This window comes from Choloepus didactylus (assembly GCF_015220235.1).
Source record: "Choloepus didactylus isolate mChoDid1 chromosome 23 unlocalized genomic scaffold, mChoDid1.pri SUPER_23_unloc1, whole genome shotgun sequence".
Classification (NCBI taxonomy): Eukaryota; Metazoa; Chordata; class Mammalia; order Pilosa; family Megalonychidae; genus Choloepus; species Choloepus didactylus.
In genome coordinates this window covers 2178050-2205884 of record NW_023637590.1, presented here as the reverse complement: position 1 = coordinate 2205884, position 27835 = coordinate 2178050, and the positions used below count along the sequence as shown (strand labels likewise).

The 27835-nt window shown below is 44.7% G+C and overlaps 1 protein-coding gene across 2 annotated transcripts in view; it reads right to left on the bottom strand.

Moving 5' to 3' along the window:
- MAPK1 (mitogen-activated protein kinase 1) overlaps positions 1-27835 on the bottom strand; it is a 94379-nt gene that overhangs the window by 33721 nt on the left and 32823 nt on the right. Inside the window, exons 1-3 of one of the 2 annotated variants that reach the window (XM_037823678.1) lie at positions 7067-7210; positions 1992-2174; positions 184-373 (exon numbers count right to left, since the gene is read on the bottom strand). In XM_037823678.1, the coding sequence (XP_037679606.1) occupies positions 184-373; positions 1992-2174; positions 7067-7146 (453 nt within the window). In that variant the 5' untranslated portion in view covers positions 7147-7210. Of the gene's footprint in view, positions 1-183; positions 374-1991; positions 2175-7066; positions 7211-27835 lie in introns of those variants that run through there. The other variant, XM_037823677.1, reaches the window with a different exon arrangement.

The window sequence follows — 27835 nt, the reverse complement described above, 5'->3', positions numbered from 1 at the left end:
GGAATGGGATAAAAGTGAAGAGAACAAACACTGCTTACTTGCACTTCTTACGATTAAAGCGTTTTCACGTATTTTTGGTGTAATTTTAAACATGAAGAATGACGAGAGTTCTAGCTAAATAGAAATGTGCCCGAAAGGTTTTCTCTCAACGCACGTCACCCCGAGAGAAAACAGCCCGCTGACCTTGAGATCGCAGGTGGTGTTGAGCAGCAGGTTGGAAGGCTTGAGGTCACGGTGCAGGACGTTGGCTGAGTGGATGTATTTTAACCCTCTGAGGATCTGGTAAAGAAAATAGCAGATGTGGTCATTGCTGAGGTGTTGTGTCTTCAAGAGCTTGTAGAGATCTGTCTCCATGAGGTCCTGTACTATATATCTGTTTGGACGGGTTAAGGTAACACACCAAATAGCTGCTTACACTGAGAACAAAGCACACCTCTTCTGACCCTATTTCTAAATGCTCCATTAGCACATCTAGAGGCCCGTGAATGAAATGAGAAACTGAAGACGTGGTGAACCTGCGTGGACGGAATCTGAAGTGGTTACCAGCTCCCTTCAGGACCTGTGAGTGGATTACGGGTCTAGAATAACGTCGGACACAGGCTATGCCGGAAATACCGGCCGACCTTGAGCTCTCATCTCCGTGGTCTCCAGGCTGTCCACAATCAACACTCCCCTCCAAAGCCTGATGGAAAGGGTGGGAAAGAGTGGTGGCCAGCAGCACCACACACCTCCTCTTCAACCTGGCCCAGCAACAACTTGCACTGCCACTGTTCTTTTCTTCCCTTGTTGCCCGCTCCCCCAAACTCTCAGGAAACAACTATAAAACTTTTGGAAATAGTGGTCTAGAACCTGGCACGACTAAATCCAACATTAGTCTATCTGCTTGAATCTGCGGTTACTGTTAAGACCCTGAATAAATGAAACGATGGGGAGTCATGCCAGAAAGGGGCTGGGGCCGGTCTGTTCCTCTTGCTTTCTCACCCAGCCGTGCATCTAAGCACCAAGAATTTCAGCTACGGGCACCTTCTTTGTTACAGAAATTAAACTACAAAGGCCTTGAACTTTTAACCTCACCATCATGTTATTTCATAAGCAGTGTTTTGGTATTTCTTTTATTCATTTCTGTCTAGTTATTATTCTATATATTCTGTAGATTCATATGAGATGCAGCACAGGATTCAGAGGAAACATGGCATGAAAAACTGTCATCTGAGACCGACTTAGTTTTCAGGGCAAAAAGGAAAGCAGGACCAACAGGTGGTAGCAGCCGGCGGCATTACAATTGCACTTAAAATATCACAACTTAGTACCGGCACTGTTTAAAAACGGAAAGGGCTGCCTGGAGACAGTGAGCTACCCCTCCCTGGAGGGGCAGAACGAGAGGTGGGCAAACTGGCAGGAAGGACAACGCCCCTCTGCTACAGACACCCTCCAGGATTCTTACTGCCTGCGCCCTGCCAAGTGGCCCTGACCCAGGCAGCATCCCCTGGGCCTGCGGAGCCCCGATTTCTAAATGCTGGTGACAGCGAGTCACGTGATTCCAGAGTTTCATGGGCCTGAGTGTTAAACATGAGGCAACTGGGACCCAAACAGGTGAGATGACGCTGTCCAAGGTGAGGACAGTTCAGAGTTGCCCAGGTGGCTATCCAGGGCACCTGTTTCTAAGTCTACTACCCTCTGTTTTTCCTTTTTACCATCAGAAAAAAACCATACCTTGAATGGAAACACATAACTGGAAAAGGTATTAACTGAGATTTCCATAACTATCCTTACAGGAAATCCTCACTGCAACTGACAGTGAAAATACTGGTTTTACTCCAAAAATATTACAAGGAGTTACCAACAATTAATGAAATGAACCAGAGAAACATTTTATATGATGCAAGTATTATAATTTCTCCTTAACTGTGTTTTATGCATGTTTACTTTACTCTAATTAGTCCAGGAAAATTCTAATTATATTTACTCAGGAAGGTAACGGAAAAGGATACACATCTTTCATTTGCTCGATGGTTGGCGCTCGGATAATATCATTGATTCCGATGATATTCTCATGTCTGAAGCGCAGGAGGATTTTTATCTCCCTCAGTGTTCTCTGGCAGTAGGTCTGGTGCTCAAAAGGGCTGATTTTCTTGATGGCTACGCGAACTTTGTTGATATTATCATAAGCAGAGCTGAAAGAGAATGAGAGAGTGAGAAAAGAGATGGCGTTCAAAACAGGCCCGAGAACATCTCGGCAGAAAGAGTGTGAACAGTTCAAGTATGAACCCTCTGTGTACTACAGCGCATGGCACGGCGTGTTGTCCCCTTGCAGCCGGCATGTGTGGTGTCCACGGGAAGGCTTCGGAAGTCAGGGAGGAAGCCGTGGACCTGACTGACCGTGTGCGGAGCCTCACACCGGACGCACAGTCCTGCTTAACACTGGGGACGCCCATTTTCATAAAGTCTCTCTAACCCGTTTCTTATCTCTCCCTCTCCCCTCCCCTGCCACACGCAAAACATTTTTTCCCTGTTTGAAACAGCAACTGCCTTCTGATGAGAGTCATCATCTCAGCCTTCAAAACAACTGCCTCCTGTTGGATCAGGCTCCTCTGACTCAGCGGAAACACCCAGATCACCACCAACCACATCTCCACCCCCGGCAAAATGGGGCCCAAGAGGATGCTTTGATCTCTTGTGTCATCTCTGTTTCTCTCTCTCTTTTTTGTTCCAAGAAAACTAACCAAGGTGTTAGGGTACTCTGATAACAAATCCTCTAAAGTATTCTTCTAAAAAATCACCCTTGTAACCATAACACAGGGCCCCCGTTCGTCCACAGTTGTCCTTGAGGTCTGATTTACAAGAACTCCAAGAAGAAATGATAACAAAGATTACATCTTCCATTGTGTGATGAATTTATATCATGGCTTTTACTACTAGTTTTATGATCATATTCTAGTGAAATCTTTTCAGTAAGTGCTTTGCATATTAATAAATATTAATGTCTGGTCGTTGACCAAAAGCAGGTAATAAGACACTACTGGTTTCCTCCGAGTGAGTGCAGGAAATATAAAACAGTAAAATATCTATAATCTAAACTGTGTGCTTCTAAAATGGCATTTATCAGCCTGGTAATTATTAGAATTACTGATGCATTTGTCTGACTCCACCACAAAACCCTGCTTCTGGGACTCATCTTCAATTTTCCCATGTGCCATTAATACATTTTACACAGGTGCCCCCAAATACTTTGCCATGAAATATATTTTCTCAGATAAAGGAATCGCTACTCAAATGTCATTTTGCTTTGAAGGCATAAGCCACCAATTTTCTAGCTTTATTGTAACACGGTCGTCAAACACAGCCATAAATTTGCTTTTAAGAACGAGATTGGGGTGGAGTGTGTATACGTTTGGGGTGGGGGTCAGTTTGTCCCTCTAACTATACCAACACTCAGTAAGGAAATAACCCCTGAGCTCACCCGCAATCCCGCACGCCTGAAACGTGTGATTCTGGCAGTGGAGTCTGGGCTGCTCCACCTAGTCATTTTGCTGCCTTTTGTGATTTACGTAATCTGCGATAGAACTGATTGCAAGAGGTTACAATCTTCCACCACAATCTAAATCTGCGAGTTTCTTCTTGCATCTCTCAGTTTTGTTTTATATATTTTGCTCTGATACTTGGTAAATTTATTGGCTTATCTTTTACATGGACCTTTTGGTCTTTCTTAATAGTTTTTCTTTTTTTTAAATAATGTTGACATTACCAACCCTGCTTTCTCTCTTTTTGTCCTAAGAATTCACTCCTTGCTCACCTCTAGCACCCCACCCTACCCCGACCATACTGCCTTGTTTTTCTTTAAATGTCTCTTGTAAACAACTTAGGGTGGCAGTATGAACTTTTAATCCAATTTCTGACTACACAGCCTTTAGATGGGAGATTTAAATTATCTGCTTTTAACTGATAAATCTGCTCTTTTTAGAAACAAAAATAAAAAGGTTACTTTGTTCAAGGTTAAAACAAACAAATCCATGAGGCACTTCCTAGCCCATGCTATTAAGGCTAATAATCTTAAAAATAATTCCATTTACAATAGCACCTAACAGAATAAAATATCTAAGAATGAATTTAGCCAAGGAGGTGAAAGATCTGTACAATGAAAAACTACAAAACACTACAGGAAAAAAAATTAAAGAAGATCTAAATAAATGGCAAGACACCCTGTGTTCGTGGATTGGAAGACCTAATATTGGTAAAATGTCAATACTACCCAAAGCAATCTAAAGATTCAATGCAATCCTGAACAAAATTCCAGCAGCCTTTTTTGCAAAAATGGAAAAGCCAATCTTCAAATTCAAATGGAATCACAAGGGGCCTCAAAGAGCCAAAACCACCTTGAGAAAGAAGAAAGTTAGAAGACTCAAACTTCCTGATCTTAAAACTTAGTACAAAGCCACAGTAACTAAAACAATGTGGTACTGGCATAAAGACAGAAATACAGAGCGACGGAATAGAATTGAGAACCCAGAAATAAACCCTCACATGACATGGCCCAGTGATTTTCACAAGGTACCAATCCCATCCAATGGTGGAGAGAATAGTTTCTTTTAGAAATGGTGCTGGAAAAACTAGATATTCATAGGCAAAAGAATGAGGTTGGCCCCTTTCTTTACACCGTATACAAAAATAAACTCAAAATAAATCAAAGGCCCAAATTTAAAAGCTAAGACTATAAAGCTCTTGAAAGAAAACACAGGGAGACATCTCTGTGACCTTGGCTTTGGTGAAGGGCTCTCAAATGTGACAGCAAAAGAACCCACACTTCTCACGACCCAAAACACCTCATAGCTACAAACAAACAAACAATGACAACAAAAACAAACAAACAAAAAACAAAAAGAAAAGAACAAGATAGTAAGGGTATAGAGCAAATGAAACCCTTGTGCACTGACGCTGGGAATCTAACGTGGTACAGGGCTGTGGAAGACAGTCTGACAGTTTCTCAGCAAGTTGAACCTTAGAATTACCACCTGCCCAGCAATCCCACTTCTAGGTATGTACCCAAAAGAACCGAAAGCAGGGACTGGGACAGAGCCTTGTATGCCAACGTTCACAGCAACACTGCTCACAAGAGCCAAAAGGTGGAAACAACCCAAGTGTCCAGGGACTGACGAACGGATAAATGAAATATGGTCCTATACATACATACGGGGGGCATCACCCATTTGTAAAAAGGAAAGGAATTCTGGTTCATGCTTCAACCTGAATGAACCATGAAAACATGCTGAGTGAAATAAGCCAGACACAAAAGGCTAAATACTTTATGATTCCATTCATATGAAATACTTAGAATCAGCAAATTCATAGACAGAAAGCAGATTAGAGGTTACCAGGGGTGGAGGGGAGGGGGGAGCTATTGCTGAATGGGTGGAGAATTTCTATATGGGCTTATGAAAAAGTTTTAGTAATGGATGACGGTGATTGTAGCACAATATTGTGAATGTAATGAATATCACTGAGTTGTATGCTATAAAAATTATTAAAATAGGATATTTTGTGTTATATGTTTCCACAGTAAAAGTTTTAATTTTTTTTTAAAGAGGTGACATGAATCTATGGATGATAAAATTGCATACACCTAAACATACACAAATCTAAAACTGGTGAAATATCAATATGGTAGGTAGATTATATTAACATCAATTTCCTAGGTGTTGTATTACAGCTGTGTAGGATGTTAGCTTTGGGGAATAATGAGATTTCTCTGCATTAGGTCTTAAAATTGCAGGTGAATTTACAATTATCTCAAAGTTAAAAATTTAACTCAAAAAATGTCCTTCAGTAGGGGAGTGGTGATCCATACAACAGAATACTATGTAGTTGCAAAAAAGGGATGATGCAGAAAGAGCTTCAAGATCTAGTTTCAAGCAGGGAAAAAAAAAAGCAAGGTCCAGAATAGTAGACAGCATGCTATCTTTTTTGGTAGCAAAACCCTTCCCAGAATAACTCTTTATATTGTTTTAAGAGCCATGTAAACTTCATCAAAAATTAAAATAAATATTTTTATTTATTAAAATACTTTTAATTTTAAAAAAGGGAGAAATACCAGTGTCATATTCCTTAAAGGACAAACACAATTATTTTAGAAATTCTGACCAATACAAAAACACTCAAAAGAGAAATAAAAAGTAATTATTGGAAGAGGGTGCAAAATACCTTTATTTAACCATGTCCCCACCTGAGAGACTAATCTTTAAAACTGGAATTGTGAACATGCTTAGAAAAGGACAGAATAAAGCATAAGTTTAGTGCCTTCTGTATACCAAGGATACAAAGACAATGAGTAAAACTCGGCCCCTGAGGAGCGCAAAGACAGTGAGAGCACCCAGTCATCGTCCACGAGCTCGGCCTCAGGTCCCAGGTGAATACTATCCCTAGAGTCATAAAATCGTGGAGAAGGGAGGTGGAGAAAACTGGAGGTGAGCACATCTGACCTCAATTTTCAGATTAGATTCCTACTCTTCAGCAATAAAAGGATATAAGCAACATAGAGGAAACTCAAAATAATTCTGCTGAGGGGAGCCAGGCCAAAAGAAAACGACTTCCATTTATGTGAATGCAAATGGCTCCAGGGGGAAAAGCAGATCGGGGGGCTGCCGGGACTGAGGGGGTGCTGAGAAGGGAGGGGTCCGAGGAAGGAAGTGAGGAAACTTCTAGAGGTGAGGGACGATACGGTCATTATTTCAACTGTGGTAAGAGTTTCACGGTTGTGTAAATATGTAAAGATGTATCAAACTATACACATTAAAATATTAAAATACCAAATATGTGCAGTTTACTGTGTATCAATGATTTTTCACAATAAAGCTGTTTAAGAAAAATAAAGGAACAGGGCTCCTTGGATTTGTGGTTCACTCCAGGGCTGGGGCGGGTGGGAAAAGAGAGATTCCAGAAAGTACTGAAAGTAAATGTGGAAGTAGAAGCCCACAAAATTCTAGAGTAGATTATCTAACAGACTGCTGTGCTCACTTAGGGAAGACAAGGGAACCAGCATGAGTCAATTACGACCCAGTCCTGCTACACTCACCCCGCTTCCTGTTTTGCAGGGGTTACCACCATATGGCCAGCGAGGCTGGAGCTGCAGGGAATGGACTGAAGACTTCCCATCTGTGTGGCTTCCTGTCAAGATCGGTGGCTGAAACAAATAACGACCCTGCTCTTAAGAAGCTTACGATCTAGTGAAGGAGTCAAGAACACGCTCCACATTGTGCCTTTTAGGGCAGCTGGGAGGATGAATTCCCTAAAAGGGCACTAAGAAGATGAGGCAAATAAACCACATCCTGAAGGACGAGCAGGATCTGATCTGGACAGACGGGCGAGGGCACAAAGAACAATGAGAGGAAGCACCTGGGATGAAGTGACCAGGACACGGGTGGGGACCGCTGGCCTCGCCCCTCCGTGCCCCTCGCCCCAAGCGGGGGGGACTATGGGGCCAGGGGAACAATTCCCTGCAGCCTGGATCTGCTCCTCAGGGTGTGCAGGGGTCGCCCCCAGAGCCGAGTGCGCCTCCAGTGTGGCCAAGGGCAGCGGCTGGTGGCCCCGGGCAGGCCGGGGGTCCACAGGACGTGCTCCAGCCTCCGTGTGGGCAGCGCTGGGGCCGGGGAGGGGAGAGCTTTGGGCTGGAAGCCTGTTCTCCTTGTACCGCCAGCACGGACTCGGAGGAGACCGGAGATTTTCAACTAGAAGCCAACTTTCTAGGTAATTAAGAAGGTGCATCTGCCATGATAGGAGGACAGAACGTATCACATTTAATGTTTCTTGGCTTTATTTCCATGGTGTGCAGGGCTCCAGGCCTTGAAAACATTGGGGGCAGGCCTGGGTTTGAGAGGTACAAAAGGAAGATGCGGGGGTAAAAGGAGACTTTTGAATCCTTAAATCCTGATGTAAAGATCTGAGACGCTTGTGGGTGATTCGGGTGGAGGAAATGAAGGCTCCTTGCTTCTAGCGTACGGAGAGAAATCAAGGTTTTGGAGTAAGGTTACTAGAAGCGGAGAGCAGTGCCAAGGAGAGAGAATCTCGAGAACAAACTTGGGAGCAGTCAGTGGGAGAGGGACTGGTCAGAGAGAGGGAGAAGGCAGTGAGCAGTGATGGCGACAATTTACTGGGTGTGTGCTGCCTCATTTAATCCTTATCATAGTCTCTGAGAAAGATACCACCAGCCCACTTTACAGATGAGGAAACCAAAGTTCTCAAAGATAAAATAGGCTGTTAAAGTCACACTGCTGGAAGTGGTGGAGCCGGAACGGGAACCCTTGTTGTCCAACCCCAGCGCCCACATGTGAGCACCAGGAGAGGGGTGTTTCAGAAGCCAAAGCCGGAAGGAGCTCCCAACAGGAGACTGAGAAAGACACAAGCTGGAAAACGTCACTCAACTTGCAGTGAGGCGACTGGTGGTGACCTTGATGAAAGTAAGTAAGTGGAGGGGAGGGTGCAGGAATGGAGAGAGTGTAAGTGCTAAGAGGGAGAGAAGAGGAGGACAATGGGAAAATGAAGGTGAACCACTGAGACAGGTCTGAGGGTAAACGGGAGCCACCGAAGGATTTTAAGCAGAAATTTCTGGCACAGCCAATGTCTATATTTGTATTAAGTCCTCCCAGGCAGCAGTCTGTTAGAAGAATGGAACGGGGGCTTGGCGTGGTGGCACACTAGCTAGCCCAGAGACAAGGAGGCCCTCTCGCCAACCTGGGAAAGACACTGCGAGCCAAGGCAGCGGCTCGAGCAGCCACGGGCAGATCCAGGGCAAGAGGTACCCATTCCACAAATCTGTTTCCTGGCTGGGTCTCGTTCAATGTGCTCCACCCATCAGGCTAAACATTTCCCAAGGGCAGAACTACATGCTCTAAATGGTCCCTGTCTTCTTTCTAGCAGTTAGAACCAAATTTGCAGGGGAGAAACAAACTGTTATGCTCATCTAACACTTCCCGATGAAAGAACTGCTACTAAAAAGCCTGTGGTTAAGCCACGAATGCACCGCAAGGAACGGCGGGGGGGGGGGGGGGTGCAGCTGTCAGCCACAAGCATTCCAGTCTCGACAGCTCGGCTTCCACTTGCCCCAGCCCCTCAACCCTGTAATACCAGAGTCCCAAGACTCTTTCCAGTGTCCAAGGAGATGTCAAACGTCGCCATGAGCCTGAACCCGGCACCCGACGGGCACGGCACACTTGCTAATGAAGAGCTGTCATCAGACTGAGCAGCCAGCTCTGGTTCGTGTCTGAAGGTTCTGACAACAGCTCGAGTACTTCCTGCTCTTCTACTAAGTCAGTTTACTAACATTTTTTCAGATATTTTGTATTAGAGGGTTAAAAGTATTCTAGTGCAACCAGGGCCCAAATCTTGGTTTCTTAATACCATTCTCCAACAAAGGGAACCAGCGCTGTGAGAAACGGCCAAGTCTAGGACCCAGGCAGGGAAGAGACAAGATGAGCCTGGAGCATCTTGTAGTCCCAGAAGGGTAAGGAAATGCTCAAAATAATAAACCACAAACAAAACAACAAAGTGGGGGAAATAAGTAGTGTAGTATTAAATTATAGCCCAAAGTATAAAATACATATAAAGCATAAAATAAATGTAAATAAGCCCATACTGACCTAAGTAAATGGAGAAGAGAAAACTCTTCCTAACAGGGTTCCAAATAATGGATGTAGAGGCTCTCCCTCCGGAAGGAGGGGCCTGCTCTCCTCTGCACCCTGGGGGGGCTGGGTTTAGTGATTCCTTCCAAAGACAGATCATGGAGAGGGGGAAACAGTGACTCTACTGGAGAGAACCTGGCTGACACACTCCACCCTTCAGGGTCCAGGGCACCCCCAGGGACACCACATGGACCCCTCACTCCCTGCTTCTGGGGTATTTTTCTCCCAACCTCTAACCCCTGTCTAGAAATAAGAACATCAGACAAACCCAAATTGGATTGCTACAAAATACGTGACTGGTCCTCCTCTAAAACTGTCATGATCAGGAGAAAAAAAGGAAAGGCTGAGAAACTGCCACAGGCAGAGGGGACGAAGGGGATGGGACAACTAAAGGCAGTGTAGTATCCTGGACTGGGTTCTGCAACCGAAAGGACAGTAATGGAAAAACTGGGGTGATCCCAATACATATATCCAGAGTTTAAGTAACACATTAACGTTGGTTCTTGGTGGTGATGAATGAACTGTGGTCATGCAAGATGTTAACAGAAGCGGAAAACGAAACTGGGTGGGCAGCATTTCTGAAAATTTAAAATTATTCCAACATAAAAGTTTATTTTAAAAGTATTCCACTAAATGATACCCCCAAATCAAAGAAACAATTAGCATGTAGATTTTATGGGCTTAATTTACTAAGTACAAGGAAACACACACATTTCATCGTTATTTTAATCTCCCATAAAAACAAAGTGAATACTTGATGAAATAAAACGATCACCAAAAAGATAACTGAAAACGCCACCTAACTGAATTCTCTAAATTAAACTCCACCTCGGCTGTTCAATGCACACTCACCGAACACGTGCGCGAGCGTAAAGTCCGCTCTGCGAGCGAGCCGAGGAGGACGTCCCTCCGCCGGCCCTTCTCCCTGGGCGCCCCCTTACCAGCAGACAGTGAGACGCTGCAGCACCGCCCTAAGGAGCAGAACCTGTTCCGTCAGACAGGAGAAGGGCCTACGGAATGCTAACAGGACACGTCATGTGCAGCCCCTGAAGTGATGAGGATGATCGCGTTAAACTAAAGGTGAGACTCACAGTGAAATCACACTGATTCCAGTGTAAACCCTCATCTGGAGGAGGTGGTAGACACACAAGCTAGGACAATTTTCACCATTTTTGTCTATTCCCCATCGTGAGAAAGAAGAATCCAGTGAAATGCAGGTTATGTAAAACAGGACAGCTTACAATTAAGAAATGAGGCGGGGGAGGCCTTGGAAAGGAGCAGGGAGGGCCCAGGCCCCCCGGTACACAGCTGGAAACAGATGCCAAACACAGAAAGTATCGCCTCAGCAGTGGGCCACGTCAGCCTCCACTTAGGCCATTCTAGACCCGCCCAAGAAACCTTAAAAGGAAGCCTCAGGAGGAGCAACTGTTTCCAGGTAACTTAACTGCATCCCAGAATGAAAGCTCAAAAGTATTTTAAGGCCCACCAAAGAATCTGGCATGCAATGACGTGACATTCACAATGCCTTGCATCCAATCCAAACTTACTAGTATCCTCCAAAGCAAGAAAATACAGCCATAATGAAGAGAAAAACCAATACAAAAAAAAAAAAAAATTCATAAATGACACAGACAATAGAACTAGTAGACAAGGATGTTAAGACAACTATTATAAATAAATTTCCTGTATTTATAAAGGAAAGTAGAGAAAAGCCTGAGCAATAAGGAGAGTCATGGAAAGTATAAAAAAGACAGAATCAAACTTCTAGAGATTCCACTAAATGATACCCCCAAATATTTCATACTTTAAATATTTCAGACCTATGAAGATTATTGGTTGGTGTTTCTTGTGACAAGTTAAACAAAAAGAAATGCCAAAATCTATTAAATCATTTTCTCATTTTGCTCTGATGAAACACTTACACCAGTGTTTCTCAACATTCAAACCTAGGTCAAAATAAACTTAAACCTGAACCATTTATGCATTCACATTATTTTATACTTGCTTACACTTAATGATAGACTGCTTTGTCTTGTTCCATAAATATAAATTACTCAGAATGTTCATAGTTTATTTATTGGGAACCAAGTGGTGGTGATACTGAAATAAAATTTTGTGGCTAATTACTGAGTGCTTATTATATGTCAGCCATTGTTAATATCGGTGGCCCTCTTTCAGAACGTGATATATTTTTAAAAGTGTGGCTTAAAAAGCAGGCAGGATTTCACCAGGCAGTCCAAGAAAAAGCATTTAGAAAGAAGGCGCTGCAGGAGCTAATTCACGGGACGCTGAGTTCAAACATGGCTGCAGTTTTTTTTAACATGTCCTGGGGAAGAGCCAACGGTGACGTGATGATGACAGTAACGTCAGGCTGAGGAAGCTGAGAGAGCAACGCTCTACTCTGATAACAGAAATAAATCCCAGGCCACGAAGAGTGACACAATCAGAAATACAGGTCTAAAACAGACTGAAGGAGGCTAAAGTAAGAATTCAGACCAAGGAGAAGACTCTAGTTACGATTCTCGAAGTATCATTTTTACACTCATCACTTCTTTGAAATTAAAGTAGTTCTTAGACCTGCTGCCTGAGATTGTTTCTCAAAGCATTAATAAAGAAACACATATTACAGGTTTTCTTAACATTAAAAAAAACATTTCAACATAACTGATTTCCTTTGAACTCATACATATTTTATTTTATCCATTTGAAAGCATTAATCTGAGAAAGAGCCACAGGTTTCAGCAATTTCCTAAGGGATCCATGGCACAAAAATGACTAAGACCCCTTGTTAGAAAGGCAATTTAAAGACTCGGGGGAAATGGTGGAAACAGAAAACAAGGACAGAAGTTTGTATTCAAGAGAAAAGAGTGTCAGTCTGGGATCTTGAAGGAGGTACACTGATAAATTAAAAAAAAACACTCAAATGTTAAAGTCAATTCCATCTCTCTAATCGATGAAAATAGAAAGCTCCTGACCTTTATAAACTTGATAGCAGGGGGGAGACGGAGCCGCCTATGGGTGTGTGTGCACATGTGTGTGTGTGTGTACGACTGTATACTGCAAGTATGCAAATTATAATGGGTGCTAACGGGAAAATGCAAAGGGCAAAATCAGTGTAGTTATAGCTAACTAGAGAACGTGGTTTAAATTAGGGGCTCAGGGAGGGCCCCTTCTCTCCAAGGAACTGGCATTCAGACAGACCTGAAGGAAGAGCAAGAATCAGCCGGGCTGAGGGGTGGGAGGACAGACAGTATCAGGAGCTGGGAGGGGTTAGGCAGGCCCCGGATCCTGGAGTACTGGTGGGCTGCTGTGGCTGGAGGGAACCGAGTAGCGAGAACATGGCTCAGGAGGAGGGTGAAGAAATATCTGTCTGGCCGACAGTTGTGCTAAGGATTTAAGATTTCCATTAAATGGGAAGGACGTGGTGGTCGCTGGAGGAGAAGACAGAGCCCAGCAGACACCACCCTGTGCCCTGCCACGTGGCCAGAGGAGCCCAGGATCACCGGCAGCCGGGCTTTGGGAAGAAAGTGCTGCCATGAGGAAGCTTTGGTTTGTCCATTTTCCTGGACTCCAACCACCCACCCAACTCAATTCAGAGGCTACCGCTCAATCACAGCAGAAGGAAATGGAGAAGGAAGGAGACATTCCAATGCCAACGAGTCTTCCAGCAGCAAAAGGCCAAGTGCTCAAGCCCATGTTTCTTTCTTCAACATGGGCTTGCTTGGCCTCCCGAAACTGTTGACAGGCCACCAGGCAGGAGACCCCAGAGCCCACCTCACCACCCAAATGGACCAACAGGGGAAAGGAGACGAGCAACGGGCAAGGTCTGGGGTGGCCGTGGGTACCAGGGTCTGCCAGTTTGGTTGTATTATGGCCCCCAAAATACCATTATCTTTGATGCAATCTTGTGGAGGCAGGCGTATTAGTGTTGATTAGGTTGGAACCTTTGGATCAAGTTGTTTCCATGGAGATGTGACCCACCCAACCGTGGGTAATAACTCTCATTAGATAACTTCCATGGAGGCGTGGCCCTGTTCATTCAGCATGTGCCTTGATTAGTTTACTAGAGCCCTACATGAGGGCTGAGACAGAAGGAGCTTGGAGCTTCAGCCAAGAGAGGGCAACCGAGAGTGACATTCTGAAGAGCAGCTGCAGCTAAGAAAGGACAAAATGCCCCAAGAGCAACATTTTGGAGAACACCATTTTGAAACACAACCTGGGAGCAAGCAGACACCAGCCACGCGCCTTCCCAGTGAAGAGGTTTTCCGGACACCATTGGCCATACTCCAGTGAAGGTACCCCATTGTTGATGCTTACCTTGGACACTTCATGGCTTTAAGACTGTCACTGTGTAACCAAATAAACCCCCTTTATAAAAGCCAATCCATCTCTGGTGTGTTGCAGTCTGGCAGCATTAGCAATCCGGAACAGGCGGGGTCTCTCAACCTCAGCCGGGGGTGCTGCGGGCCAGTGAGGGGCTGTTCCGTGCACTGTGGGACGCTCAGCAGCGCCCCAGCCCTCTGCCCTCGAGATGTCATTAGCATACCAGTGGATGTGATCAACACAAATGTCACCACTGTTGGCTGTCAGCATGGGGGGAGGGGGGAGGAACTTACCCCTGCAGACAACCAACTGTTTACAGATTTGAGAACAAAGAATGTACAGCCAACCAAGTTATCATTCATACGTGAAGGAAAAAGTTACTTAAGGATGTACTCCAATCAGCTGAGTCATGAATCAAGTATCAAGTATAGAAAAGGGAAGTAAACTGTGAGCAATAAAACCAGTACAGCAATGACCTTCATTTTCACAAGAAAAAGAAAAGAAAGGAAAAGAGAGAAGAGAAGAGAAGAGAAGAGAAGAGATGAGATGAGATTTGGCGGACTGCATAGAGAAAACGTGACAGTACCTTGCTGCAATGGGACGGCTGAGACATACCAAGAAAAGGACCAGACAGGGGTGGGGTGGGGGCTATGACTTAAACTCAGTTTGGGAGCAAGTTTTAAGCCTGCAATGATGGAATTAACCAAATGAAATGCCAAGTAGACAGTGGGACATCCACGTCTGGAGATGAGAAAGCTGGGGGGATAAATTTGGAGTGGATATTTAAAGTCATGAGGTTGGGTGTGATCACGCAGGAAGAAAATGAATACAGAGCAAGAGAAGAGGGAATGGACCTGAACCCCAGGAATGCAACACCCCGAGATAAGGGCAGAGGAGAGGACAGCAGGACTGAAAAGGAAAGGGTACCAAACAGGACCTAGTGAACAAGATGGGTGAGCAAGACAGATGACACATCGGGGTCCAAAATGACTGTGCAGGTGGGAGAAAAAAAATTGCAACATGTAGGATTTGTATTTGGAATATGTAAAGAACTCTTAAATTTCAAAATAAAAAGACAACCCTATTTTTAAAACAGGCAAAAGATGGGAACAGAGACACTTTTTTTGGGTAATGAGTACATGAAAAGAGGACTAATGAGTCATCAGAGAAATGTAAGTTAAAACCAAACAACACCCATGAGAATGGCTAAAATAAAAAAGACTGACCATACTAAGTGTTGGTGAAGATACGGAAAAGCTGGAACTTCATACAGGCTGGTGGGATTGCAAAATGGCACAATCACCACAGAAAAGAGAATGACAGATGCTTACCCAACCCAGTAACTCCACCAAGCATTTACCTAAGCAAAATGAAAATACATAGCCTCACTGACTGTACACATACGTTTGTAGGAACTTTATTCATAATAGCCCCCAACTGGGAACAATCCAAATATCCAGCGGTAAGGAAAAAGCCAACAGACCACGTGGGGCATCCACACAACGGAAACAGGGAAAGGACGACTGCTCCACGCAGTAACAAGGACGAGTCTGAAAACCACCACACTAAGTCAAGAAGCCAGACCCAAACGTGTATATGTGTTTTTATTCCATTCATAGGAAATTCTACAAAGGCTAAAACCAATGTACAGTGGCAGAAAGGTGACCTGTGGCTGCTGAAGGGTCACCGGCAGGTGACGTACACGCCCCACAGCTTCACTGTGGTGATGGTTACACAAGCGTGTACGTCTGTCAGATTCACAGAGCTGCACAATTAGAAAGGCTGCATTTTATTGTACATAAATTATACCTCAATAAGTGATTTTTCAAAAAATTGAGCTGTGCCACAAAATTATGGGGTTGATTTTCTTTCATGGCTCATAAATTCATAGCGAAGGCAATTTCAAGGGAAATAGTCCAAGTAGGTTTTGGGCAATGGTGATGATTTGAATAAATGCCCAGGCGTCCACGGTGACTTCTGGAATTCTCAGGTTTTCTGCCATCCTGCCGCCCCCACCAGCCTCCCATCATTACAATACCTTACAGCAGAGGCCCAATAACAGTTGTTGATAATAAGGTTTGTCTGAATAAAGTGGCTACCTCATCATGCTCAAGCACCGTACACTGTACACACTGTTAAGCAGCTAAAATGCTACCTATCAACTGTGAATGGGTTATTTTTAGAGAAAGCTATTAAGCTGTTCTCGAAGCTACCCATTTTGGTGAATTTTAATTATCTGAACACAAAACTACAGTACTTCGTTTCACAGATAAAAATTAACTTGTCTTCAGATGCTAAGTAAGTTTGACTGATCTAAATTAATGTTCCAAAAATAAGTAGGTAGATAATACTAATGACACTGCTTTAAAGGAAAATGAATTCCTTACTTTAGTTTGGTTCTCTTCTATTTCACGAAGCAAGAAAACCAGAGCAAAGGGTTTGTTGGAGGGTCCAACTATTAAGTGAGGGGGGAAAGAAATAAAAGATGGTCAAAGTCATCCTAGTTATAAAACTTACCTGGGTAATGGTAAATATTTTGTTCCAGTCCTCCAACACACTACAGGTAACGTAGCTTCAAATCTGACGTCATCAGCACTGTTACCTCTCAAGCAACAGACGTATTAGCGTTGATTGGGCTGGAATCCTTGGACTGTTTCCATGAAGACTGACTCAATCAAGCTTAATCCCAGAGCTCGAACTAACCTGGCTGGCCACATGCGTTTTTCAATCTCTCCAGTAATAAAACAGGGGCAAGAGGGTCAGACTAGGTTGAAATTCTGGCCCAATCCCTCACTAGCTGAGAGACACTGGTGGAGTTAATTTAACACCCTGGTACAGCCATTTGCTGAAGATTGAGGAAACTGTAAGAGTTGTGAGAATATAAAGATAGCAGATTTAAAGCCTGAAAGATATCAGGCCTTTAAAAAGCGGCAGCCATTATGATTAGTATTATTAAGTGTATTTTCAGTGGAGGCTGTAAAAAGGAAGTGACACCAGAAAAGAACACCCAGCTTTGGCTCAGGAGGTCCGAGTTCTAGTCCTAATTCTTCTATCCCCTATATGTGTGCACACTGTCAAGTTTCAGCCAAGTGACAAAAAGGGGAAGATTCCATTATTCTATGTTCAGGCTTCTTCCACACATAAGAAACGTGAAATAAAAATTTTAATATGTATTCAAGAGAAAAAAAATACCCACACCCCGTTACAGGGCGGAATGTGTGCATGGAGGTAGAAATAGGAAGACGGAATCTTTCAGTAAAGGCTCCAGAGTTTTGGGGTGGACTGAAGTACACAAGTCATTAAAGGAGAAAGTGTTTCCCTGCTCAAGAATAGGAAAAAAAGGGCCTATCTTACTAGATTTGAGATGCCCTCTCAGGATTTGGTATTTTGACAATCATCCTCCTTAAACCCCACAGTCTAGAGACTGTCTCATCTGAAGAGAGTGAGGGCAGCACACAGTTGGATCATCCTTGCAGCAGTCCCTCCGTCCCAAGCAGCACGGTTCAGCAGGGGTCTCTGGGCTGCACCATGTTCTGCTCTCATCCCAAGAAGGAAGGTGTGCTGGTTTGGATGTATTATGTCCCACAAAAGCCATGTTCTTTAATGCAGTCTTGTGGGGGCAGACGTATTAGTGTTGACTGGGTTGGAATCCTCTGATTGTTTCCATGGAGATGTGACTCAATCAACTGTGAGTAAAACATTTGATTAGATTATTTCCATAGAGATATGGACCCCGCCCATTCAGGGTGGGTCTTGAGTTCATCACTGGAGTCCTATAAACGAGCTCACAAACAGAAGGAGCTCAGAGCAGCTCAGAGAGACATTTTGGTTTCACTGAAACCAGACTTTCGCTGACACTTTGGAGATGCTAGCCCAGAGTTTGCTCCGGAGAAGCTAAGAGAGGACAAAATGCCCCAAGCACAACATTTTGAAGAACGCACAGGAGCTGAGAAGGAGCCGGAACACAACCCCAGATCAGCAGACGCCAGCCAAGTGCCTTCCCAGCTAACAGGTTTTCTGGATGCCATTGGCCTTCCTTCACTGAAGGTACACTTTTGCTGATGCCTTAACTTGGACATTTTCATGGCCTTCTTACTGTGAATTTGTAACCAAATAATCCCCTTTATAAAAGCCGATCCATTTCTGGCATTTTGCATAACGGCAGCATCAGCAACCCGGATCAGAAGGCACCCTGATGCAGCAACTGGCTGCCCATATCTTGACCGTTCCCTCCCTCCTTGGTTATTCCCTCCCTCCCCTACTGGGCAGGACTTTTGGAGTGGTCCAAGGGAGGCTGGCTGGTAGGGAGCCGCAGCAGCGACAAGCACGAGGAGCACCCTGTCACCCCAGGGACAAGCACGCAGGGAGGGGCCTGCGACAGTGAGAGCATTAGGAGGGCCCTCATCACACACGACGACTGTCAGTTACTGAGCACGTGGCTCAGTGCAGAAGGCTTCCGGAAAACCCTGTCCTTTTATCTGTACCACAATCCTAGGAAGCATCATCCATATTTTATACATAAAGAAACTGGGGGACAATTAACCTGCCCATGACTCCTTGACTAGCAACTAACATAACTGAGGTTCAAACCCAACAGTGCTGACCCTCCCCTGGCCCCACCCTCCTGGTGGTGATGGGCCAAGCTCAGGCCCCTAAGTGGCCCTCGGGCCCAACAGGGTGCTGGGGACAGAGCCGGAGTCTAAGGGGCCAAGGGAAAAGAAGCTGAAGAATGCACGCAGTGACGATGAAAACAAAAATAATCATCATGACCATGATACAGAAAATGCACCACTTCCCAAAGCAGCCTACCCATTTAAAAGTTCTGGCTACTTAGGGCTTTTTCCTCAGTATGAGCCAAAAAATGCCCGTGTGAAACAGGAGGCAGGTATGTGCTCACTGTAATGAGGTGTGGCAGTGGGAGAGCGGGCCTGGAGGCGAAGGTGTCAAGGCAAACCAGAAGGGAGGTAAAAAGGGACCTGAATGAGGGCAATGAAAAGACCGTGCTGACGGCACAGTGGCAGTGAGAACCCAGAGACTTTTCTGTGGTGCCAGTTGTGACGATTAAGTGATTTTCTCCAGTACATATGCAGCCTGGGAAAAAGATCACACAAAATAAACAACTGGATTCTTGCAGAGTGGGAGTGGAAGGAGCTTGAGAATTGAGGGTCTGGCTAGAGCGGAGATGTCAGCAGACAGAATCCAGACTGGGTTAGGAGCGAGCAAGGCCAGGGAGGAGCACGGATTGGGAAACCTGGAAGGCGAAGGTCTCGAGCCAGGAGGCAGGGCAGAGGGGGGTAGGAGGACGGGGAACTAAGCTCTGAAAACAGGACTATCAGGTACCACTTCCTAAGGGCTATCCTTCCATGAGTCCCTATCACTGAGGCCTAAAGGAATCAAGAAATGCCAAGTCTCTTGTGAACTGTCTCCCTGTCAGAAATATTAAGCACCTCCTTCAGACGTGTGGAAAAGGACTCTCTAAGGCAGGGAAAGTGTTTAAACTAGAGGTACACAGTATTACCATCTAAGTTGGAGAGAGCTGCTTGCACAGCTAAGCAGGTGGTGAGACGTTATGTAACAGCAGCTAAACTAGGTAGAGTAGGAAAATGTAATATGTAATTATAATTCTAAAATGCCAGAAAGTCTCCAGTTCACTCTGAAAAACTAATTTTACTGCTTTCCATTACAAAGTTTCTGCAGTTAAAGTTTTTTTTTTCCCCTAACACATCATGAGAGAAGGGGAGGTAGACAAGGAAAGGAAGACTTGGAACAAAATCGGATAATCGCTCGTGTGTAGGTGAAGTTTCAAAATAAATGCAAGTAACTCTCTTACATTGCTGGTGGGAATGCAAATTGTACAACCCTTCTGGAGAGGAATCTGGCAACATCCAACACAATTACACACACATGCGCACACGCACACCTTTTGACCCAGCAACCCCATGCCTAGGAATCTATCTTCTAATAAGAAAATCTCTAAGAACTAAGAAGGAGTGATTTCCAAGATATGCTGTGACGTGAAAAAAGCAAAATACAAAAGAGATTTATTTGTATACTTGCAGCTATCCTTCATATAAGATAAAGGGGAGGGATCAAAGAAAATGCACATGTAACTGCTTATTTGTACAAAAGATACACAGGCAAGCTAAACCCAGAACTCGGGAGGCCGACTACCTCAGGGAGTGGGTGGGAAGGGGGAGAAGCCGGGGAGAGCGGGCATGGTGGGCGGGACGAGCACGGAGCAGCCCTCTCTGCACAGCTCTGACTCCTAGAACACAGTCATGGATGACATGCCCCCCAAATCAAACAATGAAACCCAACCAAGCAGTGGGAGGAAACCAAAACGGAACAGAAACAGTGACGAATGAACCTAACTATATTACAGATGAGTAACAGAACCACACTGAAAGTGGGAGGGAAAGAAGAAGTAGCCTAAGTAACTTTGGCAAACACTATTTGGACTGGATACTACAAAGCTAAAATCAAAAGGAATTGCGCTGTAATCTAGGGAGTAAATGGTTTTGTCACAGGGATATGGGTTAGTAGGACTGAAAAAAACAAAAAAACAAATGGAGGCTAATGAAAGCCTGATTGGTGAAAGAATTACAAATGGGGGGTGGGTGCTAAAATAAACCACATGGGGATGGACCAGAACGAGAGGTGGAGACTATCTCTATCTCTCACTATATAAGCAGAGAACTCACAGTTCTCAACATACATACAGACGGGGAGATGCAGAAATAAATACAGCTGGGTGTGAGCATGGCTTAGGCCATTCAAGTTTCCCAGCTCTGTGGCTGGGAAGACCTAGAAGCAATGGCATCCCAGTAGCAATTAACACACTTGGCAATTAGATCTTGATTTTTAAACATGATTCCCCAGTAAAAGAAACCCAGACTTCTCGGGAAAGAGGTAGATTCCAGGGTTGGGTGGGGAAATGACAAGATGAGCTTTAGACCATCTTTAGGTGCCAGAAGGTAAGACTCTGCTCAAAAAGCGACAGGGTTCGGTGACAGGACCTAGGAGACAACGGGGAGTCCCGAAGGTCTAAGCTGTAGCTATGTGAGCAACCAAATGAATAATGACAGTATTGGATTATAACCCACCGAATAAAATAAATATTACATCATACTGATACAAATAACAAATAAACAAACAAATGAGGGGAAAGAAACAGCTCACCAAACTCCAATTAGAAAATGCAGATGGAATGAAGGAAACAGAAAAATCACCATTAAGCAAACACCACAATCACAACTGTTTCAGACAAGAACCAGGGGTGATGCTCAAGTGAAAACATGAGAAGAAACAGGGTATCTGCATCGTCTCAGAGTAGCTCTCCCAGGGTATCTGTTAATTCCAACGGGACGAACGGTAACCGCCGGAGGAGTGGGGAAAGTCGGCGCCTCTGGGAACAAGGCGTGCGACGCCCGGAGCCCGCTGCTTCGGTGCACTGAGAAGGGCACAGCCTCACTCCTGAGGTTCTCCTGCCAACAACGTGCGGCCTCATTTTTACCATGGGAACACGGCAGGCAGACCCAAACTGGGGGACGGTCTACACCCAACAGCCCAGTACTCTCCCGAAGCGTCAGGGCGTGAAACACAGGGCAAGGCCAAGGGGGCACTACAGCTGAAAGGGAGAGCGGAGACGCAACAATTAAATGCAAGATGGGACCCTGGGGGCCCTACGAGAGAAAAAGGACACTGGTGGGCAAACAGCGAAATCCAAGGACGGTCTGTGTTTTGTTAATAGTGTGGTACCGATTTTAATTTCCTGGATTTGGCCATTGTCCCATCGTTATATAAGAAGCCAGCGTTAAGGAAACCTGGTATACGGGGACTCTGCACTATCTCGGCAACTTTTCTGCAAGTCTAAAATTATCTCAAAATAAAAAGTTGGAAAATAAAAATTATTTGCTCATGTTAAAAATCGGGTATATAAAACAAAGATTTTATAAAGAAAGAAAAGGGAATGGGAAGGAAGGAAATGAAAAGAAAGAAAGAAGGGAACCAGGTTAGAAGCAAGTTTATTGGTGACAAAAAGGTAACAGTAAGAGAAGATAGGGAGGAAAAAATTAAATAAGGGACATAAAACGCCAAGAATAGTGTCTGGCACAAAAGTAAGCATTCAGTAAGTGTTGGCTATTGATTCATACATTAAAAAGGGAAACGAAATAAAAAGGAAGGTGGGCAAAGCTGCGAGGCTGCTGGGTTTCCTGATGCTCTAGCCCAGTGTTCTCACAGTGACCACGCATGGGAATCACCCACAGAGCTTTAAATAAATGCCTGCCCCAACACCCCAAAATTCAGATTTATTTAGTCTAGGGTACAGTTTGGGTGTCGGGTTTTTTTTTTTCCCAAGGAAAAGTGCTCCCTACAGAACAGAAATGAGTCAAGGGAACGTCAATTTTTTCCCACCTCCCTTCAAGGCCCATTCCCTTCTCTTGCCTACCAGCATGAAGTTCCACACCGTTAGGCTGCCGAGAAAAATGAACTACATTTGCATGCTCAGCACCAGAAGCCTACATCACTTCACAGCTGAGCAACCGGATCACAGAACAGGGTAACCCTTACTGGTTCTCAGTATCGTCAAGTTTTTGGAAATGAAGAGGTATTTGTTGGTTTTCATTTTTAATTGTTAAGCTGAAATGTTTCTTTAAACATTTTAATGTGTGGAAAGTTAAAAATATATAAATTTTTTTTTAAAAGGTATGCATCTTGCTTCCATCACTGTCTCCATCCACCTCAACTGTAACCATTTTTATCAGTTTCTTATTTATCCTTCTATCATTTCCTTACACAAATACGAATATGTACCAATTTATTTACATCTGTTGTAGTAAAGTGCTTTCCACATCTAAGTAAGAATCAGGATCTTCCAGAGAGCCTTTTTAAATTGTGGTTGCCCCATGTGCCGGTTTGAATGCATTTTGTCCCCCAAACGCCATTATCTTTGTGGTCTTGTGGGACAGACTTTTGGTGCTGATTAGATTTGCTTGGAATGTGCCCCACCCAGCTGTGGGTGGTGACTCTGGTGGGATACCCCTATGGAGGCGTGGCCCTGCCATTCAGGGTGGGCCTTGATCAGTGGAGCCATATAAATGTGCTGACTCAAAGACACTAAACGGAGTGCAGCTATGAGTGACCTTCTGAAGAGGAGCAAGCTTGCTAGAGAGGAATGTCCTGGGGGAAAGCCATTTTGAAACCAGAACTTTGGAGCAGATGCCAGCCACGTGACTTCCCAGCTAACAGAGGGTTTCCAGACGCCATTGGCCATCCTCCAGTGAAGGTACCCGATTACTGATGTGTTACCTTGGACACTTTGTGGCCTTAAGACTGTAACTGTATAGCCAAATAACCCCCCTTTTTATAAAAGCCAATCCATCTCTGGTGTTTTGCATTCTGCAGCATTAGCAAACTAGAACACCCCATTTCTATCCAGAGCCTGCGACTGAACAAAACCTCTGAGGAGCAGAGCCAGGTACTGCTTTTACACAGTTCCCCCCGGTGATTTCTGTAACAGACCCCATTTAAGGTCCTGTCCCCCTGCCCACAGGAATGTGCCCCACTGCCCTGTCTGACTGCGTTCCCTGAGGGTGCCACGGCCGCCCCTGGCCCCAGCGGCTCAGTACACCCAGCCCAGGGGGAGCACCCAGGGGCCAGGAGCAGGCCACAGACTCCAGGTCAGATGGCAGAGGTGTCAGGTGGGTGGAGGGCAGAGGTCACCGGGAGGGAGCAGGCCGCCCAGAGAGAAATAAAAAGGAGACAAAGAACCGCAGAACACAGGCCTGCTGCTCAGGAGAGGACGTTGGACGCGCTGTCTTGGTTCTTACAGCTTTCCAACTCCTCCACCTGGGCCCCCGTGAGGACTGCTTGCTTCTCCCGGCCTGCGGTCTGTGTTTCAATCCACCGAGCGTGTACACAGGAAAAAGCCCTCCAGAGACTGACACGGGTTCTTAGTAGGATCTTGGCAAAGCAGAATTAAGAGTTTTTGTGACATTACTCAAATTTTTCATTGCTCAAGTTGCAGAAATCTTATTTCTGAATCCACTTACTTCCTTAGTTACATCCCCTCACTTTCACCCTTGAGTAATAAATAATCTGTTCCCCAACAATCGAAGCCCCAGCAGTAAACTATTTGGCCAGAGAGGTGGGCAATGGGGCAGCTGCTGGCCCAGGGCCCACTGGGAGCCAACAGAAGGTCTCCGGGACAGCTGTGGGACCCAGGCTCCCCTCAGTCCAGGAAACGAACCAGGTGCAATGAAAGAGGGACACACATTTAAGAGAAAGCCTTGAATGACTCGAGTTTTATCTGGGGACAAGTTAGAACAGAAAAAGCAGTGGTTTTGAGAGCTCTCAAACCTGCACTCACGTCCTCGGATCATCACAACCCTGTGTTGGTAAGCTTCGGCTAGTCTCTTAACCTTGCTGAACCTCAAAATCTTCCCCTATAAAATGGAAAGAACACTTTTCTCTCAAATACAGGATTATGTGGAAGGAAAAGTAAGTATCTATGAACCTATTTGAAAAATTCAATACAAATGCAAACCATATCATTGCCACCAAGAAGACGACACTTTTACCAAACTCCATCCTCAACAATCTCATTTTTTCTTATTACCATCAGGCCAATAATACTGTCGATCACTGTAAACCTTGCTTTATTTTAATTTTCCTTATATTTCATTAAATATAAAAATTATGCTAATTTTAAAAAACACAACTATATGAAACTTCAGAAGAGGTAAAGTCCTACCACGAAACCTAAGTGATTCGGTCAAAGCCACCCGACAAGAGAGGAAAGATAACCAGCTAGCCCCTCGGTCTACGCCCCCACTCGGTGTTCATTCCATTACACGAGAACGTGCCTGCAGGACCTCACACGACAGAACTCGGGGAAGCAAGCTCAGTGTGAAACGGTTCAGAAGGCCTCCTCCTTCAAAACCCAGCAAACACGTTATAAACAAAGAAAAAAGAGAAGACTCAAGTGCAAGCAACCCAGCAAGCAAATCTGAAAGGGCAACCCAGGACCCGGGAGCAGAAACAAAGTACAAAGCAGAAAAGCCCAGGAGAAAAGGAGCAGCTGGGGCAGAATCAAAAGTCTCTGAAAACAGGGACAAATAAAGATGGCACCAGGCTAACTACTATATTACAAGTGTTACATATAAGAAGAATGCTAAGTATGAAGAGATCAGAATAAACACTGCAGAACTATGACACATTACAGGAGAATTTTATAAAACACCTATGGAGACAGCAAATAGCAGAAACAGGATAAAAAAAAGAGTGAGCCAAGCAGAATATAGATTATATGCCTAATATTAATAATGACGGAATCCAGGCCGTTTAAATAGAAGAAGGCAATGCAGAAGAAACCATCAGAGCTGGAAAGCAGAGAAGAATTAATCTACGGTAATCGAGGCCCACAGAAAGGAGTTCAGATGAACTACTTAGAAGTCACAGAAAAGAAAAGAATCAAATACTATTTTTGAATTTAAAAAAAAAAAAAAAAAAAAAAAAGGACATCAGTGAGAATGAAAGAACAGAGTGTTCTTACCAGTTGGGGTCAAACCCAAGAGGGAGAAGCTCAAAAAAGCGGGAGAGAAAACAAAATAGCAGGGAGGAAAAAATAAAGATCTGAGAATGCAGAAAGAGAGAAAGCAAGCCCACGAGGGAGACGCGCTGGCAGGGCATGCACAGCGAGGAGGACAGGCCCCCGCTCCTCGAGGGGACACGCTTTCAGAAGTGACATGGGTTGGCGCCCCATGTTGGGGGTGGGGTGGGGTGGGGTGGAGAGTGACCGCTAATGGGTACGAGGGTTTCTTTTTGGGGCAATAAAAATGTTCTGGAATTAGACAGTTGCAGAACTTGTGCATATACTAACAATAATGGAATTGCACACCTTTAAAGGTGCATTTGTGGTATGTATATTATATCACAAGAAAAAAAGACATGATCTATTAAAAAGCGTCCCTCCTTTTGTCGGCCTGCTATTTCAGCTGCTAACACCTAGGAGCCCAACTTGAGGGATCCCTCCCTGCTGGAGAATTAAGAGCAGCCGAGTCAGGCAGCAGAGAAACAAACAGGCTCCGGGTTTTGGGGGTGGGCAAGAGGGAGCCAAATGGCCTCTTCTTGGGGAGCCCTTCTATCTTGGCCATGCCGGTTCACCACAACAGGAAAGCTGACAAGGATTTCAGGCAGAAGCCCTGACAAGGAATTAAAGGGTAGTCATTTGGGGAAAACAAGAGAAAAGCATTTGATAATGCAGGTTAAGTAAAAAACAATAAACCAGAGTGATGGAACAAATAGACTGCAGAAAGGCACGAGTAAATATCCTTAAGTTTACTATATCAACTCATGTGAAATGAGACAGTGTGCAAAGTAATTTAATGAAATACTGATAAAACATACTGCCAATGTGGAGTGAAATATCATATCTAAACGCAGCAGTACACAGGTTAAAAGACCCTGCTAAGGAAAAGGGGGGAGAAAAGCCTTAGCGTATGGCATCAATTCTGAAGCAAGTACACAGTAAAGAATCAGTTAATGAATTTGGTTATATGAATATTAAAAGCTTTCCGAAAATAAAGATTAATACCAGCTTCTAAAGAATCAATGGTCTAAGAATTTGAACACCGTTCAAACAGCAGATAAATGAGTGAAACTTGAAAGAAAAAAGGTTATACACGATAAACTCAAAGCAAGACAAATACAAGACTCTGCCTGCAACTATAAGCTACTGCCTCACATAGATTCAATTATGGTAAAAGGATAAAGCCATTTGTCACAGAAAGAGGGACTGGGTTGAGCAAACCGGGATGCTTTCAACGATGAACAGCAGCAGCCTAAGTGCAAATGCTATTTCTGGAGACCAAGCTGGCCACACACTACAAGAGTTTTACTTTTGACCTGCTCATCCCATTTTTGGGAAATAGGTTCCAAGAAAATTGCTCAAAAGGGAAAAAAAACCTGTTTGTACCAAAAAAAATTTAGAGCTGTATTATTTAAAAATGGTGAAGACCGAAGCAATCTAAAAGCCCGGCCCGTGGGGAATGGTTATGTAAGCTACTTTAATAAAATGTTATTCACAGCCAGCTCCTCTCAAGAACGTGCTCCCTGCTTTCCAAGCCTCCCGAGCATGCTGCTTCTGCTCACCGCAGCCCGACTTCAGCCCTCCACCTCACGCGGTCCCCAAACTGCCGCCATGCCCCCTTCTTGGCGTGCAGTCCTTCCTTTCAGCCTTCGGCTTCTCCCTAAAGGTCTTCAATAAAATTTACTGTCATGTTCCTTTAGTGTGGGATTCACAGATACATGAAAAACATTAAAAGGGGGGAAACAGAACATGACAGTATTAGCACACACGTTAAGTAGGGAGAGAGAGAAAAACAGACCAACCTTGCCAAGAACTGGCCCAGCAGAGAAAAAGGAGTGGAGGGCACTCGTGGGAAGGAGGGGGGCACAGTGAGCACAGCCAGCTCCACCTGACACGCTGGCAGGGACATGGGGACATGGAGAGAGAAGACAGTGGCACCTGGAAGGGCGAGGAGCAGTTTGGCTCTGTTCTATTTTTAGGATGGGAGTCATCGATCCCTGGTATTTGGATGAGGTCACCCGGAGAGCTCTACGAAACGAGAAGAGAGCCAAGGAACTGAACACAGAGGGTCCAAGTCTTGGGAAAGCCAGGAGTGTTTCAGGAAAGCAGTGGAGGTGCTTGGTCTACAACACTGAATGTCCCAGAAAGCTCAAAATCCCCAATCGGGGGTAGGGTGGCAATCACACACCTTCAGGAAGAAACCGAAGGCTACAAGGAAGGGCCTGCACAGCAAGAAGCAGGCATGGCAGCAGTC